The 18555-nt window shown below is 57.9% G+C and overlaps 1 protein-coding gene across 1 annotated transcript; it reads left to right on the top strand.

Annotated features, from left to right (window-relative positions):
• The first annotated feature begins 1844 nt into the window (after positions 1–1844).
• On the top strand, positions 1845–18268 carry LOC139355390 (ATPase family AAA domain-containing protein 3C-like). Its single transcript, XM_071068007.1, has 12 exons — positions 1845–1934; positions 2912–2991; positions 3226–3295; positions 5065–5223; positions 5849–5905; positions 6173–6298; positions 6649–6773; positions 7609–7660; positions 9737–9810; positions 11037–11204; positions 12709–12817; positions 18007–18268. Exons 1-12 carry the CDS (start codon positions 1860–1862, stop codon positions 18145–18147), a joined length of 1236 nt encoding a protein of 411 aa, XP_070924108.1. The 5' UTR covers positions 1845–1859; the 3' UTR covers positions 18148–18268.
• Positions 18269–18555: the final 287 nt, after the last annotated feature.

Raw genomic sequence — 18555 nt, 5'->3', positions numbered from 1 at the left:
GGCCTCAGCAGCTCGGAGAATACGTACTTCTGTCCCGGAACACCCAAACGTCGGCCTGTGAGTTCCCCACTAGGAACAAAATGTAACTGGGGACGTTGTCGTTCGCTTGCCCTCGTCACCCTGGGCGTGTTGGCTGGTATCCGATTCTTATGGATTCCCGTTCTTGCCTGCACATGCCCGATAGCAGATCAATGACAATAGCCATTGGAAGCTTAGGAAAAGCGTTTGTAACGTGAAAAAATAGAGGACCCTTTAGCCATCGCCTGGCTTTACGTCGAATTGGGAAGTAGTCTCCTCCCGTCCACGTGGGACGGCCTTCCCGATGTGACCCTCCAAGACCGTCCCTGGGGAATAAAACCCCACAAATGCACCAGCCTCTGTGCTGGGGATGGGGCCTCGTCACGCCAGGTCTGACTGGGAAGGAGGATGGTGAGGCAGTGTGGGGAAAAGAAAGATCAGACTGTCACTGTGTCTATATAGAAAAGAGTAGATATAAGAGACTCCACTTTGTTTTGCATTTGAGATGCTGTTAATCTGTGACCCTACCCCCAACCTTGTCCTTGCAAGAGACATGTGCTGTGGTGACTCAAGGTTTAAAGGATTTTGGGCTGTGCAGGGTGTGCTTTGTTAAACAAGTGCCTCAAGGCAGTATGCTTGTGAAAAGTCATCACCAGGCCGGGCGAGGTGGCTCAAGCCTGTAATCCCAGCACTTTGGGAGGCCGAGACGGGCGGATCATGACGTCAGGAGATCGAGACCATCCTGGCTAATGCGGTGAAACCCCGTCTCTACTAAAAAATACAAAAAACTAGCCGGACGAGGTGGCAGGCGCCTGTAGTGCCAGCTACTCGGGAGGCTGAGGTAGGAGAATGGCATGAACCCGGGAGGCGGAGCTTGCAGTGAGTGAGATCCAGCCAGTGCATTCCAGCCTGGGCGACAGAGCGAGACTCCGTCTCAAAAAAAAAAAAAAAAAAAAGTCATCACCATTCTCTTAATCTCAAGTACCCAGGGACACATACACTGCCAAAGGTCGCAGGGACCTCTGCCTAGGAAAGCTAGGTATTGTCCAAGCTTTCTCCCCATGTGATAGTCTGAAATATGGCCTCGTGGGAAGGGAAAGACCTGATCGTCCCCCAGCCTGACACCTATGAAGGGTCTGTGCTGAGGAGGATTAGTATAAGAGGAAAGAAGGCCTCTTGGCAGTTGAGATAGAGAAAAGCATCTGTCTCCTGCCTGTCCCTGGGCAATGGAACATCTCGGTGTAAATCCCGATTGTATGTTCTGTTTACTGAGAAAGGAGAAAACCGCCTTAGGGCGAAAAATGGGACTTGCTAGTGCAATGCTGCTCTTTATGCACTAAAAAGATTTATGGAGATGTTTGCATATGCATATCAAGGCACAGCACTTTTCCTTAAACTTATGTCACAGAGATCTTTATTCATATGTCTTACTACTGACCTTCTCCCTACTATGATCCTATTATCCTGCCACTTTCCTTTTTCTAAGATGGTAAAGATAATGATCAATAAATACTGAGGGAACTCAGAGACCCGTGCCAGTGTGGGTCCTCGGTATGCTGAGCGCCGGTCCCCTGGGCCCACTTTCTCTTTCTCTATACTTTGCCTCTCTGTCTCATTTCTTTTCTCAAGTCTCTCGTTTGTCTCATTTCTTTTCTCAAGTCTCTCGATCCACCTACCGAGAAACGCCCACAGGTGTGGAGGGGCAGGCCACCCCTTCAGGCAGGGCTGGGGGCTTTGAGGTCCAGGTGTGGCTGTGTGAAAGCCCCCTGGCTGGTGTGCATGCCTGCCCAGTCCTCCGTGTATCCTAACACCTGCCCTCCGTGCCTCTGCGCCCGCAGGCCATGTCGAAGGACACCGTGAATCTGGTGCAGATGCAGGAGCCGACATTGCAGCCGGAACAACAGTCCAAGCTCAAAGTGAGTGGAGCCGGTGTGTGTGGGGAGGCCGGGGTGCACATGGGGTTCGGGCGTGGAGGTTGGTGGGCTACTGCCGGTGGGTAGGGCCAGGGGCGTGTACATGGGCAGCAGTGGGGCCCAGGGCAGGGCTTGGGCGCCTCATTCCAAGGGGAGGTGAGAGACGCTGCTGCAGTGCCGCCTGAGAGGGAGGACCAGTGTTGGTGAGGGTGTCTGGTCGTCTGGAGGTCCTGGGTCTTCTCGACATTCTCACCTCATTTCTTTGAGCTCAGCAGGCTTTTTTCTATTTTATTGATTTTGAAACGGAGTCTCGTTCTGTCACCCAGGCTGGAGTGCTGTGGTGTGATCTGAGCTCACTACAACCTCCGCCTCCCGGGTTCAAGCGATTCTCCTGCCTCAGCCTCCCGAGTAGCTGGAATTACAGGCACCTGCCACCATACTCAGCTGCTTTTTTGTATTTTTAGTACAGATGGGGTTTCGCCATGTTGGCCAGGCTAGTCTTGAACTCCTGACTCAAGTGATCCACCTGCCTCGGTCTCCCAAAATGCTGGGATTACAGGTGTGAGCTACCGCGCCCGGCCCGTCGCCCTCAGTCCTGAGCTCACAGGCGGGGTTCACGCGTTGCCTGTTGTGGCCATTGTAGCTTTAACGTTTTCTTGGCAGAAGACAGAGGCTTCCTTCAGCACAGCGTGAATCAGGGCGGTGGTGTTGGGAGGTCGGCCGCGCAGTGGCCCTTCTCAGGGAAGCCGCAGTGGGGGCTGTTTCTGCCGCTGGGGAGTTTGGGTTCTGAAAGCAGCCCCTCAGCGACTGCCGTCCCGGCCGATGTCACCTGTGTCTGTGTGTCAGGCTGTGGCATCTGCAGGGCCCCAGGTGCGCGGGACGCTTGGAGCCCTCCCGTCCTGGGGCAGACACAACCTCTGCACTGGTGCTGAGCATTTTTCTGGTTTTAAAGGCTTTTCTCTTTTTCTGTGACTTCTCAGCAACTTGTCAATGAGGAGAACTCACGGAAGCAGGAGGAGTCGGTGCAGAAACACCATCAGACCTTCTTGGCGTCCATCAGGTGAGCGCTGCCCAGGCCAGCCGCAGACGGGGCCCCACAGGTGTGTGTTGCTGGTCCTAGGCACTCTCCAGCTCTCCCAGGCCTGGCCGCTGTAGGCTGGCGCCTTGGTGGGGGCACTGCCCCTCTGTCCTGGCAGGACCGGGCCGCTGTGTCGGGGCCTCACCCTCAACCTGCTCTTGCTGTGTGGCTCGGATCTTCGTGTCCATACTGGTCACACCGCTGCTTTCCCCGCAGGACGTCTGTCACCGTGTTTGGGGAAAGATTCCGTGCCTTTGTGACAGAGCGGGACACAGTGACAGCCACGGTAAACACGCGTGTCCCGGGCAGGGCTGGCAGGTGGCTGTGGGGCAGCTTGTGGGGGCCTCCTGGAACCCCGGGTCCTATCCCCGGGTCCTGTCCCTGCTGGCTCTGCACAGGCCCTGGAGCTCTCCCAGCACGGAACAAGACCAAATTGGACCTGCTGGTGGGGGCTGCTCCTCGAGCTGGGAGAAGAAAACACAGTTGCCAGCCTGGGCCACACAGTGAGACCCCATCTCTACATGTGGCACGTGTATGTCGTCCCAGCTTCTCAGGAGGCAGAGGCAGGAGAATCACTTGAACCCAGGAGGCGGAGTTGTAGTGAGCCGAGATCCTGCCACTGCACTCCCACCTTGGGACAGAGCCAGGCTCCTTCTCAAAAAAAAAAAAGAAAACAGAAGGTGACCCTGACTCCATTTTGCAAAAACTTTATTCCTCAGAAAACCCTGAGAGTTTGAAGTTCACAGAAAGCTCTCTCGTTTACAGCTTCACTCTTTTGTGCGCAGGCGCCAGCCTAGTGTGGTGGCACACCACGTCGCACACAACTGCGTCCTCCTTCCCCCGCTGCCCAGCACACAGTAGGTGTCTGGCACGGAGTGGGCACTTGCTCCGCCGTGGTGCCGGCGCCCTGAGCTGTGACTGCAGCGCCTGCCTGTGGCGTCGCCAGTGTGACGGTGAATGTCGCAGGTGGTGTTGCCACCCGTGTTGGTGAGACGGTGTCCCGTGAGGACACGAGGGAGCTGCTTAATGCACCGTTGACTTCTGTTTGTATTTAGAGACAGTGTCTCACTGTGTCCCCAGGCTGGAGTGCAGTGGCACCATCTCGGCTCACTGCAAGCTCCACCTCCAGGGTTCACGCCATCCTCCTGCCTCAGCCTCTCCTGTTGCCAGGATTAGGTGCAGCTCGCCATGCCCGGGTAATTTTTCTGTTTTGGTGAAGATGGGTTTTCACCCTGTTGGCCAGGCTGGTCACGAACTCCTGACCTCAGGTGATCTGCCCATCTTGGTCTCCCAAAATGCTGGGATTACAGGAATGGGCCACCGGGTCTGGCATAAACGATTTTTCTTTCTTTTTTTTTTTTTTTTATTTGGGATGGAGTTTGGCTCTTCTGGCGCAGGCTTGAGTGCGATGACGCGGTCTGAGCTCACTGCAACCTCTGCCTCTCGGGTTCAAGCAATTCTCCTGCCTCAGCCTCCCAAGTAGCTGAGATTACAGTCATGTGCCATCATGCCCAGCTAACTTTTTGTATTTTTAGTAGAAATGGGGTTTCTCCGTGTGGGTTAGGCTGGTCTCCAACTCCCAACCTCAGGTGATCCGGCTGCCTCGACCTCCCAAAGTGCTGGGATTGCAGGCCTGAGCTACCATGCCCAGCCGGCGTAACTGATTTTTAAAACAAGTTAGCGATTTCGGGTCAGCCTTGTTTTCCAGGAATAAAGTACCATTTTAGTGGCCAAGAAAGTAACAGAGGGTGTGGCCCTGTGACATAGCCGGCTGGGTCTGCCCAGGGCCCTGCTCAGCGACTGGGACTTTGCAGGATTTATGCTGCCAGTTGCAGAGAAAATGGCCCTGAGTGAGGGCTCTGTGACGGCCCCGCCTGCCTCCTGTAACCGCGGGGCTGTGGGATTCGGGGCCGGGAATTCGGGTTCCTGTGCTGCCAGCACACAGCCCTGTCCTGCTCTCTTGGGCGGAGAGAGGGTGGGGCAGCCCCGAGCATTTCCTGCTCTAGGAGGGAGGGAGGGTGGGGCAGGCACGCCAGTGCGGTGTCTCCGCTGCAGGTGGTTGGGCTGACGCTGCTGGCTGGCGGGGTCTACTCTGCCAAGAACGGGAGAGCCGCGGCGGCCCGCTTCATCGAGGCTGGGCTTTTCAAGCCATCCCTGGTGAGCGAGACGTCCCGCATCACGGTGCTGGAGGCGCTGCAGCACCCCTTCCAGGTAGCGGCGTGGGCCTGGTCCTCCCTGAGTGAGGTTCCTGGCTGAGTCCCCTCTGCTCCATGAGGAGAACCCGCCCGTGCACACCCTCCTGTCCCTTCCCCTTCCCCGCACGAGGGGCACCGGGACGCGGCTTCATGCCTGGGTTTTCGCTGTAGCTTAGGGGTCTGCATCAGTGAGACCCTTCCCCCGTCTGACTCGGTCTCCCCTGCTCGGGGCTCTTGATGGGGCCTGGGAGCACATCGGGGTCCTTGCAAGTCCCGGGACTTGAGTGTGCTGGTGTGTGTCGGGGAAGCTGCTACGGGCCATGGAGTCTGGCGGCCTCCCTGGGGAACCGCGCCGCTGGCCAGCCCCCGAGGTGCCTGCCACCCTCTCCACACGGGGGTGGTGGGGTCTCCACAGGTCACTCGGTGGGTAATGAAATAAAAGCCAATAAGGAACTGGAAAATGCCCCCAGTCCCTGCAACAGTCACCCACTCTCCCAGTGGGATGGGGTTCCAGCTCCTGGCCAGTCCTGGCTGTGCTTTGGGGCAGCTCCGTTTCGGTGTGTTACCGAGCGTGTCTGTGCGTTGGTGGCTGTGCCGTGGCTGTGGCAGGTGACCCAATGGCGCTTCCCCTTCCCCTCCGGCAGGTCAGCCGGCGGCTCCTCAGTCGGCCCCAGGACGTGCTGGAGGGTGTTGTGCTGCATGTAAGTCCGTGTGCCTGGGACCGGGGAGGTGCAGAGAGGGGTCCCCGGAGCTGGGCCGTGCTGCGGCCCTTGCTGGTACTCGAGGAGTCACCCAGGAGCTTTCGGCTTCTGAGATGCGACTGCTTTGCCCCTGTCGGGGATAGGCTGTCCGTGACCTGGGCGGCACCCCGAGGAGTGGAGTCCACAACAGGGCATTGCTGCAGCCCCTGCCCCTGAGACTTCCCTGGGCGCAGAGTGTGTCCCCCAAGCCCCCGTCTTCCCCGGCAGCCCAGTCTGGAAGCGCAGGTGCGCAACATGGCCATAGCAACAAGGAACACGCAGAAGAACCACGGCCTGTATAGGAATGTCCTGATGTACGGGCCGCCAGGCACCGGGAAGACGCTAGTTGCCAAGGTGAGAGCACCTGGCTGTGCAGGTGGGCCAGGGGCCGATGGGGTCTCACCCGCCTGCAGGTGTCTGGGGGGCTCAGTCACCTGGGGAATGGACTCCCCTTAGGCCTTTGCCCGCCCTCATGTAGGGTCAGCGTGCTGGTGTGGGTAAGAGCGCCTCCCATCTTCCAGGCAGGGGACGTCTCCTGTTTGGCAGGCTGTGGCTTCTAGGCTGTGGCTTCTAGGCTGTGGCTTCCAGGCTGTGGCTTCCAGGCAGGGAGGCCCGGCAGGGGCTCCACGCTCCAGGTGGAGTGTGCACACTTTGCCGAGGTGGAGGGAACATCTGTTCTGTCTCCCCTCACTCTTCCCGTCTAGAATCTCGCCCTAAACTTGGGCATGGACTACGCCATCATGACAGGCGAGGACCTGGCCCTCAGGGGGCGGGAAGGCGTGACCGCCATGCACGAGCTGTTTGACCGGGCCAATACCAGCCGGCGCGGGTGAGACGTCCCCACAGCATGCACACAGGCCCTTCTCTGCGGCCCAGCAGGCTGCCTTCGGGGAAGGGGGTCCAGGTGGCTTTCCGGGACCTCGTGGTCTTTCTGCAGCTCTGTCCTTGTGGCCACGCAGGAGGCCCGGCGGAGGGTCCCTCGGAGGGAAGGTCCCCTGAGCGTGGACCCTGGTGGACACGAGGCCCCCAGCGTGCGGAGGCTGCCAGTGGGATACTTGGCTCAGGACAGAAGGGAGGTGGGTGGCTGTAGGGGCAGAGGGGTCTTCACAGCTGCAGGGGCGCCTCCTCCACGGCCGCCCTCCCTCTGACACGCGTGCAGGTGGGCGTGGACACCGGCTCCTTTTGGTAGAACCATTTGGAAGTTAGCTGAAGACAGCATGGCACACAATAGGGTGTGTGCCTATTAAAGTCACACACCGTTTAATAGATTAATAGCTAGGACACGCTTGCGACATCAGCTCTCCCCGTTGGCACCACATTCCTCATGGCTGGCACCCTCCCCTCTGGCCTTTGACCTTTCACTTTAGAAGATCCTGCCCCTGGTGTGGACTCTGAGCAGCCACCAGCGCTGCACTGGGCCGGGTGGGGGTGAAGCCTGCGTGTGCCATTGGCTTCCCGGGGCCTTGTGACACTGGGCCATGGTCAGCTGCCCAGAGGCCAGGCTGATGGGCTTCTGTCAGACCCAGGACTTAGGGCTCTTGGTGGGGCAGAGGCTACACCCCTTGGGGATCTGCCCGCTCGGCCTGATCCCGCCACAGCCGGACGCTGCTGTGGGCCGCTCCGGGTGTCACTCTCGCCGTGCTTGGCCTCCCTCTCGTTCACAGCTTCCTGCTCTTCATGGACGACGCGGACGCCTTCCTTCGGAAGCCAGCCACCGTGAGTGTCACTAAGCCTCTGTCTGACCCCGGGGGTGGGGGGGCGGGTGTGTCCGTCATCCTGGACCAGGCCGCAGCCCACGGCTCAATTCCTTTTTCTCTAAGTTTTGAGTTCAAACCAGCATTTTTTTTTTTTTTTTTTTTTGGTCAGCTTAAAGTTAAGGTTTGGCTTTTGAGGGTTGTTTTGTTTTGTTTCGAGATGTTGTCTCCAGTCTCTTGTCGGAGTGAAGTTCAGTGGCACGATCTCAGCTCACTGCAACCTCTAGTTGAAGCTATTCTCCTGCTTCATCCTCCCAAGTAGCTGGGATTATAGGCACCTGCCACCATACCCGGCTAATTTTTGTATTTTTACTAGAGATGGGGTTTCACTATGTTGGCCATGATGGTCTAGATCTCTTGACCTCGTGATGCACCTGCCTCAGCCTCCCAAAGTGCTGGTATTACTGCACCGGTCTATTTTTATTTTTATTTGTTTGAGATAAAGTCACACTCTATCCCTTTAGCTGGCCTGCAGTGGCGCGGTCTTGGCTCACTACAACCTCCACCTCCTGGGTTCAAGCTAGTCTCCTGCCTCAGCCCTCTGAGTAGCTGGGATTACAGGCATTTTTTGTATTTTTAGTACAGATGGGGTTTCACCATTTTGGTCAGGCTGGTGGAGGACTCCTGGCCTGGCCTCCCGAAATGCTGGGATTACATGCGTGATCCACCACGCCCAGCCATACAGTTCTTATGTTAAGGCAGGCTCTCTGTCGCCCAGGCTGGAGTGCAGTGGCGCGATCACAGCTCACTGTTTGCCTCGACCTTTCAAGCTCAAGCCGTCCTCCTGCCTCAGCCGCCCACATAGCCAGGACTGCAGGGGCACAGTGCCATGCCCGGCTAATTTTTTTTTTTGTGATGGCGTTTTGCTCTTGTTGCCCAGGCTGGAGTGTGGTGGCGCAATCTTGGCTCACTGCAACCTCCTCCCCCTGGGGTCAAGCAATTCTCCTGCCTCAGCCTCCCAAGTAGCTGGGATTACAGTCATGCACTACCACGCCCGGCTCATTTTGTATTTTTTTTTAGTAGACAAGGGATTTCTCCATGTCAGTCAGGCTAGTCCTAAACTCCTGACCTCAGGTGACCCGCCCACCTCAGCCTCCCAAACTGCTGGGATTACAGGCGTGAGCCACTGTGCCTGGTCCCGGCTAATATTTTTTTTTTTTTTTTGAGACGGAGCCTCGCTCTGTCACCCAGACTAAAGTACAGCGGCGCAATCTCAGCTCACTGCAAGCTCCGCCTCCCGGGTTCATGGCATTCTCCTGCCTCAGCCTCCCAAGTAGCTGGGACTACAGGCTCCTGTCACCTCGCCCGGCTAATTTTTTGTATTTTTGTAGAGACGGGGTTTCACAGTGTTAGCCAGGATGGCCTCGATCTCCTGACCTCGTGATCCGCCCACCTCGGCCTCCCAAAGTGCTGGGATTATAGGCGTGAGCCACCGCGCCCAGCTGTTTTTTTGTAATGTTAGTAGACATGGACTTTCCCCTTGTTACCCAGGCTGGGCTCAAACTTCTGAGGTATAAGAGATGCTCCCGCCTTGACCTTGTGAAGTTCTGGGATTACAGACGTGAGCCCCCATGCCCAGTCAGGGGTTTGTTTGTTTTTGTTTTTGTTTTTGTTTTTGAGACAGAGTCTCACTCTGTCGCCCATGCTGGAGTGCAGCCGTGCAATTTTGGCTCGCTGCAACCTCTGCCTCCCGGGTTGAAGTGATTCTCCTGCTTCAGCCTCCCACGTAGCTGAGACCACAGGTGTGCCACCGCGCCTGGCTGATTTTTGTATTTTTAGTGGAGACGGGGTCTCACCATATTGGCCAGGATGGCCTCAAACTCCCTACCTCAGGTGATCTGCCCGCCTCGGCCTCCCAAAATACTACGTTACATGCATGAGCCACCGTCCCTGGCTGTGGTCAGGCTTTTGAGTTTAGATCCATGAAAGTGTGGCCGCGTCCCTGCTCCCTGCAGGAGGGAGGCCTGTGGGACCTTCTGCTGTGGCTGTTTACAAGGCTTTGCTCCTGGTGCCTAAGGCTGGAACCTTCTCTCCGCAGGAGGAGATGAGCAATTACTACCTCAGAGTCGCCCAGAACGCCTTCCTAAACCACACGAAGGAGCGCAGCAACAAGTGAGGGGGCCCCTCGGGTCCTGGGCCCCCGGGTAGGGCTGTGCAGCCGTCGCCCTTGGTTCCCACCGAGGGACCTCAGGGGCCCTGGATCACAGTGCTGGGCAGCACCCGTGGCCTCAACGTGTCCACCTCGGATGTCCCCTAGGAACGTCCCAGCTCGGGACAGCATGGGGCGTCACTGAGGAACATGCGGGGGACTCCTGGGCAGAGCCGGGGTCAGTCCCGTCCTCACGGCCCTGTGCGATGCCGCCCCAGCTTGCAGGTCCCTCTGCCCCTGGGTTTCCGCGGTCCTGTGCCGGCAAGGGAGGCGGTCTGATTGTCTGAGGCTCCACTGGGGCCTCCATTGGAGGCTGTGGGTGCCCTGGGGTGGGAGATGGAGACATGTTTGCTCCCACGGGAAGCTGGGCACGAGCAGGTCATGTGTGTTTGGGCGGAGCCTGGGGCCTTGGCCCCCCCGCCCAGATGCTGGACAGGGTTGCTCCCTCCAGGCCTGGGGCCCTCCTCACATTGCGCGTCCTCCGTGAGCTGCTACCCAGAGGTCCCCAGTAGGTGGATAGCCCCATGGCCAGGCTCCCTAGCCCCTTTCAAATCCCCTTATTTTGAGTTTTCTTGGTCTCCTGGGCCCCTCCAGCCCCAGTCACGTGTCACACGGAGAATCAAGTCCTGCCGGTCGGCCGTGGCCGAGTCTTCAGGCGTGTTGGGCTCGCTGGCTCAGCTGCTGCCGGTAGACGCTCCCTGGAGCCCTGGCTCAGGTCCTTCCCAGAGAGGCAGGGCTGGGGCCCTGGTGAGCCTCCGCTGCACCCGGGCCCCCAAGGTCCTGCTCCTGGCTCATGTGGTCACTCTTGACATGGACTCTGGGTCCCACATCCCTGCTCCCAGCACGGCAGGGCTCAGGCAGCAGGAGGAGTGGTGGTCCCGACGCTGCCTATCACGCTGGGTGAGGGTCAGCGGGGAAGCGCCACACGGGATGAGAACAGAGGCCCAGGTAGCCGGGCGGGGGGACAGCTGGGCGTGGTGGGGCCGGCGGTGACCAGGGGGACAGCTGGGCGTGGTGGGGCCGGCGGTGACCAAGGCTGTGCCACGTCCTCCCGATGTTTCCTGTGCTCACAAGCTGCCGCTTTAGATTCTCCGGGAATGTCCCCCTGAAGGGACTAAGGAGCCCGCGTTCCCCTCGGGACAGCTTGGCCGGCAGCCCCAGCATTTCCTTCCCCATCCCTGCTCCGCAGATTCATGCTGGTCCTGGCCAGCCGCGACCCCAAGCAGTTACACCGGGACATCCACGACCGAATCGACGTGATGTTTTACTTCGACCCGCCCGGGCCGGAGGAGCGGGAGCGCCTGCTGAGAATGTATCTTGACAAGTATGTTCTTATGCCGGCAACAGAAGGAAAGCAGTAAGTGTCTCCCCTCACCCACCCCTGTCCAGGGACCCTCGCTCTGGGCCCACCCCCGGCCCTGCTCTCCGGACGCACACAGCAGGCCCAGTCTCCGGGGTGGCACCGCCTCCCTGCTTTGCGGTTTCGCACAGGAGCCCTGTGGGCCCCAAGGGTCCCAGAGGCTGCACCCAGGGATGTGCCACCACCCTTTCCTCATCCCCACCTGAGAACAGCCTGGTGGTGTCTCCTCGGGTTTGGGGGGCAGAGCCCATCATCACTTACAAACCTTCAACTTTTTGTTTTTGAGACAAAGTCTTGCTCTGTGCCCCAGGCTGGAGTGCAGTGGCACGATCTCAGCTGACTGCAACCTCCGCCTCCTGGGTTCACGCGATTCTCCTGCCTCAGCCTCCTGAGTAGCTGCGATTATAGGTGCCTGCCACCACGCCCCACTGCTTTTCGCCTTTTTGTAGAGATGCAGTTTCACCATGTTGGCCAGGGTGGTCTCGAAACCCTGACCTCGGGTGATCTGCCCGCCTTGGCCTCCCACAGTGCAGGGATTACAGATGCCAGCCACTGTGCCCGACCACCCTCAGGCCCTGGCAGTGCGGGGAGGTGACGTGGAGTGTTGCTCTGAGACCCCCATGTTGGGATTTGAGGGAGACGCTCCTCATGAGAGCCCCGTGTTGGGACTGGAGAGGATCCTCATGGTCCCCTGCTGGCTGCTGGCCTGGCCTTCCTCCAGCTGCCACGCCTGGCCCTGGAGCCTCATGGTGTGGGGCGCGGCTCCGACTGCACTTGTGCCCTGAGGCCTTCAGGCTCCCTGTCACTGGCGGTGGGTGCAGCAGGCACGGCGGGCAGAGCCCTCCAGGTGATGACAGGCCCTGGGGCTGCACGCCGGCTGCCTCAGGAACACTCCAGATGAGCAGTGGCTGCTCCACCTCTTGGCGTCCCCAGGTCCCAGGTTTCTGAGTCCTTCTGTCCACCTGACCTAAATTCCTGCTCTCTCCAGTGACAGCAAAAGCCGCTCTGTTCCAGAGAGAGCCTGGTTCCCCCTGCCAACCGCTCCGTGGCTGCCTGCTTCATGCGAGCCCAGCTGTCCCGGCCTCAGTTTCCCTTTGGCCCTCCCCTGCCCTGGGCTCTCCCACTCCCACGGCTGCTCATAGACCTGGCACAGTGACTTGGCTTCTATGACCTCCAGGGAGATGCTTTTGCTGGAATTCAGGGCTCTGCCACTGCCACTGTAACGGCCATGAGCCCTGTGGGTGCTGAGTGGGCAGGAGAGGGCAGGGCTGGTGTGAAGAGGGGGTGCGGCCATCTCCAGGCCCCACAGCAGCCACCACCTCCCTGCTCAGCCCAGACCTGGTTTGCATCAGGGAGAGGGCGGAGTTTGGCTGTCACAGGAAGAGTCCCTCCCAAGGGGACATCTGGCATGGGTGCCCGCCTGGCCGCCTGTCTTCCGGCCCCGACCTCGTGGTGTGGGAGCCGCTGCCTTGGCCGGCCCACTTGGGAACTCCTTCCCCAGGCGCCTGAAGCTGGCCCAGTTTGACTATGGGAGGAAGTGCGAGGAGATCGCTGAGCTGACGAAGGGCATGTCGGCCCGGGAGATCGCACAGCTGGCTCAGTCCTGGCAGGTGAGTGGGGCTCGGGCGCACCCACCCAGACGGGAGCCCAACTCCTGTGGAGACGCCGGGTTGCGCCTGTCCCAGCACCAGTGTCACACAGCAGCTCCTGTTGAGGGGTTTTCAGTGCACAGACGTGACACGGGGCACTCGCCCCAGTCGGCCACTCCACACACTGGCACGCCCCTGCTCCTGCCCTGGGAAGGGTGGGGCATGTCCGTGGCTGACGGTCATAGGTCAGGAAGCCCGTCCGGCATCCTAGTATCCGGGCTCTGCCAGGTGGGGCGGGAGGCTTTCGATGCTCACCTTGGCAGACGGGCACCCCCTGGTGTGAATGGTCATCGGGACAGGCCCCGCCTGAGTTTGGTGGTGGGGCTGGAGGGATGTTGTGTTTCCCGGACCACGTCCGTTGGCTTGATCCTGCTTGACGGGCTCAGACACATGGGCAGGAGTGACCTCTGATTGTCCCACAGCCGGCTGCTCCTTGGAGGACCCCCTCCTGCAGCTCCGTGGCTGCTGCAGGGACGGGGAGCCGGGACTCAGAGCAGTGTGGGCGTGGCCATCCAGAAAGCTTTGGTCTTTGGGGGTTGCTGGAAAAGCATAACCAGGTCTGTAGAAGGCACCAAGGCCATGCACAGGCATTGCTGCCTCTGGGGTCTGCAGAGTCTGTGACAACCTGGTCACTCAACCTAGCAGCGCTTTCGCGTGTGACAGGTTCATGAAGTAGCCAGTTACCTTGATTTGAACGTTGGAGCTGGGGACTATATGGGCTGTATTAGTCAGTTATGCCGCTGTGACAAAGAGCCTCAGATCTCAAACCCCATCCTTGTGGGTCAGCTGAGGTCTGTGTTCCAGGCCGTCTCCACTTGAGACCAGGTCTGTTTCCACAACTAAGCAAACAGAGACCGGGCGTGGTGTTGGCTGACATTTGTGTTCCCAGCATTTGGGGAGGTCAAGTCAGCCAGATTATTTGAAGCCAGGAGTTCAGGACCAGCCTGGAAAGCAAGGGGAGACTCCATCTCTACAAAAAATAAAAAAATTAGCCGGACCTAATGGTGCACGCCTGTAATGCCAGCTGCTTTGGGAGGCTGAGGTGGGAGAATCACTTGAGTCCAGGAGGCAGAGAATACAGTGAGCTGTGATTGTGCCACTGCACTCCAGCCCGGGTTACAGAGCGAGACCCTGTCTTTAAAAATAAGAATAATTTGAGCCGGGCATGGTGGCTCACGCCTGTAATCCCAGCACGCTGGGAGGCCAAGGGGAGAGGATCACTTGAGGCCAGGAGTTCGAGACCAGCCTGGCCAACATGTCGAGCCCCACCTCTACTAAAAATACAAGAATTGTCCGGGCGCAGTGGTGGTGCATGCCTGTATTCTCAGCTACTCAGGAGGCTGAGGCAGGAGAATCGCTTGAACCCGGGAGGTGGAGGTTGCAGTGAGCTGAGATGGTGCCATTGAATTCCAGCGTGGACTATTCAGGATCCTTTGAGATTCCATAAGAATTTTAGGAGTGGTTTTCCTATTTTTGTAAAACATAATTTGGGTTTTCACAGGGACCGCGTTTAGTCTCTATGTCGCTTTGATGTCTCTCAGCAATATTCTGTGGTTTTCTCTTGTTTTCGAGACGGAGTCTCGCTCTGCTGCCCAGGCTGGAGTGCAGTGTTGTGATCTCAGCTCACTGCAACGTTCCCCTCCCGGGTTAAAGTGATTCTCCTGACTCAGCCTCCTGAGGAGCTGGAATTCCAGGCAGGCGCCACCATGCCCGGCTAATTTTTGTACTAAGAGACGGGGTTTCGCCATGTTGGCCAGGCTGGTCTCGAACCTCTGACCTCAGGCAATCCACCCACCTCAGCCTCCTAAAGTGCTGGGATTAAAGGCACGTGCCACCACGCCCGGCTAATTTTTGTATTTTTAGTAGAGACGATGATTCACCATGCCGGCGAGGTTGGTCTTGAACTCCTGACATGAGGTAATCCATCTGCCTCAGCCTCCCAAAGGGCTGGGATTCAGACATGGGCCACTGCGCCCAGCCAGTTTTCACTGTACAAGTCTTTCACCCTCTTGGTTAAGTGAATTTCCAAGCATTTTATTCTTGCCACTGCTGTTGTAAATGGAAACGGTTTCATAATTCCCCATTCACATTATTCACTGTTGGGATGGAGAACTGCAGCTTTCTTTGCTGTTGATTTTGTATCCTGTAAGTTTGCTGATGTCACGGCATTTTTTCTTCCAATATGGATTCTAGGATTTTCTACATATAAGATTATGTCATCTGAGAACAGGTGATTTTTACCTTTCCCTTTTCAGTTTGGATGACTTTTCTTTTTCTTGTCTAATTGCACTGTCCAGAGCTTCCAGTGGTGTGTGGAATAGAAGCGGTAAAGCATTCTTGCCTGGTTCCTTACCTCAGAGGAAAAGCTTTGTTTTTCACCACTGAGTATGTCACCTATGGGCTTGTGATGTGTGGCCTTCATTGTGTTTAGGGTGTATCCTTCAATTCTTGGTTTGGTGAGTGTTTTTATCATAAAAGTGTGAGGCGGGTGGATCACCTGAGGTCGGCAGTTCGAGGCCAGCCTGACCAACGTGAAGAAACCCCATCTCTCCTACAAATACAAACTTAGTTGGGCATGGTGGTGCATGCCCGTAATCCCAGCTACTCGGGAAGGTGAGACAGGAGAATCGCATGAAGGCGGCAGGCAGAGGTTCCAGTGAGCCGAGATCGCGCCATTTGCACTCCAGCCTGGGCAAGAAGAGCAAAATTGTCTCCAAAAAAAAAAAAGTGGCCAGGCACGGTGACTCACGCCTGTAATCCCAGCACTTTGGGAGGCCAAGGTGGGTGGATCACGAGGTCAGGAGATCGATACCATCCTGGCTAACACAGTGAAACCCTGTTTCTACTATAAATATAAAACATCAGCTGGGCATGGTGGCAGGTGCCTGTAGTCCCAGCTACCTGGGAGGCTGGGGCAAAAGAATGGCGTGAACCCAGGAAGCGGAGCATGCAGTGAGCTGAGATGCCTGGGCTACAGAGTGAGGCCCCAACTCAAAAAAAAAAAAAGGTGTTGTATTTGGTCGAATACTTTTTCTGCAATACTTGAGACAGTCGTGCGGTTTCCTTCCTCCACCCTGCTAATATCGATTGATTTTTGTATGTTGAACATTTCATATGCGGAACATTGATTTTCATATGTTGAACTATCGTTGCATTCCAGGAATAAATCCTGCTTGGTCGGCTGGGCGCGGTGGCTCAAGCCTGTAATCCCAGCACTTTGGGAGGCCGAGATGGGCGGATCACAAGGTCAGGAGATCGAGACCATCCTGTCTAACCTGGTGAAACCCCGTCTCTACTAAAAAATACAAAAAACTAGCCGGGCGAGGTGGCGGCGCCTGTAGTCCCAGCTACTCGGGAGGCTGAGGCAGGAGAATGGCGTGAACCCGAAAGGCGGAGCTTGCAGTGAGCTGAGATGCGGCCACTGCACTCCAGCCTGGGTGACAGAGCGAGACTCCGTCTCAAAAAAAAAAAAAAAAAAAAAAAAATCCTGCTTGGTCAGGGTATAGAGTCCTTTTAGTGTGCTGCTGAATTCACTCTGCTGGCATTTTGTTGAGGACTTTCCCAGTGATGCTCATCAGGGATATTGGCCTGTCATTTTTCTTGTGGTGTCTTTGTCTGGGTTTGATATCAGGGTGATGCTGGCCTCCTAGGATGAGTGAGAAATGTTCTTCAATTAGTCCAAGAGTTTGAGGTGTGCTGCTGATTCTTCTTAATGTTTTGTGAATTGACACGTGAAGACATCAGGTCCAGGTCTTGTGTTTCAACTTTTACAGCTTGAAGACTTTAGGTTCCCAGAAAAATTGCAAAGGTAGCACAGAGAGCTCCCGGGCCCGGGGCCTTGCCACGTAGTGAACGTCATGTGTCACTGTTGGCCCCACCTGGGACTGGGTCTTGCCCAGAATCCCACCCAGGAGGCCACGTGACATTTAGCTGTCACTTCTGGTGGGCTCTGCCAGGTCCCGTGCTTCCTGGCGGGGCGGCCCCGTTAGCATCTGCTCAGCCCCTTTCCTCGGCTGGGCCCTGGGTGAGGTGCAGCCACTCGGGTGCACCCTGAGGGTTCCTGCACCTGTTTGAACTCTCTTGGGTCGGCTCAAGACCAAAAATGATGCTGAGCAGTCCTGGGCCTCTGATGCACAGTGGTGGTCCGGTTCCGGTCAGCGTCTCCTGCACTCCTGGGCCCCTGAGCCACAGTGGCGGTCCAGCTCCAGTCAGTGTCTCCCCACACAGTGGCTCTTGGCGAGGGGTGGGCGCTGTCAGTGGGGACGGGCACCACGTGGTCATCCCCATGGCAGGTCCCATCGTGGCAGCCGTGTTGTGGGAGGATGGTGCGCTGCTGCCCCTTTACCCTGTGAGATGAATCCTGCCTCTGGGAGGCACAGCCGGGATGGGGTGAGGGACCCCCTCAGCTGTCCGGGAAGCATCCCCTGCCCTGTGCTTCCTCCAGGCGTCCTGGTGCACTCCCAAGCACGGTGCCCAGTGGGGGTGCCCAAACCTTCACCCTGACCCATGGGTGACTTCCCTTGGGGACTCCACGCCTTTCACTGGGACTGGGATGGAGAGCGACCTGTCCATGGCAGAAGGGCTGCACCTGAGGTGCTTGAAGCAACACCGAGGGCCACAGTCCCAGCAGCTCCAGCCTCCGCGTGCTGGATGCCAAGTCCTGTGCCCAGGACAGGGAGGTGGAGGCACGGGTGATCTTGATGCTAGCACCTATGTGCCCCGAGGTTGGGCAGTGGCTGCCTCTGCCCTGGAGGCCTATGAAGGTGAGGGTCTGAGGATCTGTGGTGCACTGTGACCCGGGGGCACTGCCTGGCCATGGCTGAGACACGCAGAGGGTCTGCAATTCCCTCCTGCCTCTTGGGAGCTGCCCTGGGTCTGCAGTCAGTGGGGCTCGTCCTCGGGCTTTCTGTTATTAGAAAGTCACTGAGAAACTGCAGTGCTGAGGACGCAGGCAGGGCTGTGGCACTGCAGGGGCCGCTCCCGGTGTCCACACGCATGCTGGGCTCTGCCGAGGTGCCGGAAGCCTGTGTTTCACCCTGAGGCCGTCCTGGTGCCCCGGGTTTGGACCCTCCCCACCTCGGGGTCCTGGAGTGCGTTACGGGTGGGGGGTTCCCATGGTGGCCTCCCTCAGCTCCCTCTCTCCTCACTAGGACACGGCGTATGCCTCCGAGGATGGGGTCCTCACCGAGGCCATGTTGGATGCCCATGTTGAAGACTTTGTCGAGCAGCACCAGAAGAAAATGCGCTGGCTGAAGAGGGAGGGCCTGTCCTCATGGACCAGCACCCCTTAACCTGAGTCCGCGGTGAGACCACACCTCACGGAGCCTGGCTGCGGACCCCTCCCACCCCTGCTTTTCCGGTCCCTGCACGTTTAGGAAATGCTTCCCCTAATAAACTCCCACAGGTGCCACAGCGCTGTGTCTATTGGCTGATGTGGTGCGGGGTTTGGGGTCCCCTAGTGTCCTTCTGGGGTCAAAGGTGATAGAAAAGACAGGCTGGAGCTTTCTGGAGAATTTAGGCACAGAAGGGTGGGCTTCACATGAGGTGCCTGCCACAGCGGGGTTGGCTGCCTGAATGCCACCCGGGACCGGCTGCTCGCGCTCCATCCTGCAGCTGTGGAGACGGGGGTGCCCCTTTGCCTCTCTCCACGAAGTGCAGGGCAAACAAGACACAGCGGTTTCAAACAGGCGATGGCCCGG

The sequence above is a fragment of the Macaca nemestrina genome, chromosome 1 (assembly GCF_043159975.1).
Source record: "Macaca nemestrina isolate mMacNem1 chromosome 1, mMacNem.hap1, whole genome shotgun sequence".
In the NCBI taxonomy this organism is placed as follows: domain Eukaryota; kingdom Metazoa; phylum Chordata; class Mammalia; order Primates; family Cercopithecidae; genus Macaca; species Macaca nemestrina.
This window is presented reverse-complemented; position numbering and strand designations above follow the sequence as displayed.

Excerpts from the sequence above, each read along its gene's own strand:
- LOC139355390 (XM_071068007.1), top strand. The coding sequence starts at position 1,860 with ATGTCGAAGGACACCGTGAATCTGGTGCAGATGCAGGAGCCGACATTG. Across the intron at positions 7,661-9,736 it reads TCCTTCGGAAGCCAGCCACC|GAGGAGATGAGCAATTACTA; the intron begins GTGAGTGTCACT and ends TTCTCTCCGCAG. Across the intron at positions 11,205-12,708 it reads CCGGCAACAGAAGGAAAGCA|GCGCCTGAAGCTGGCCCAGT; the intron begins GTAAGTGTCTCC and ends CTCCTTCCCCAG.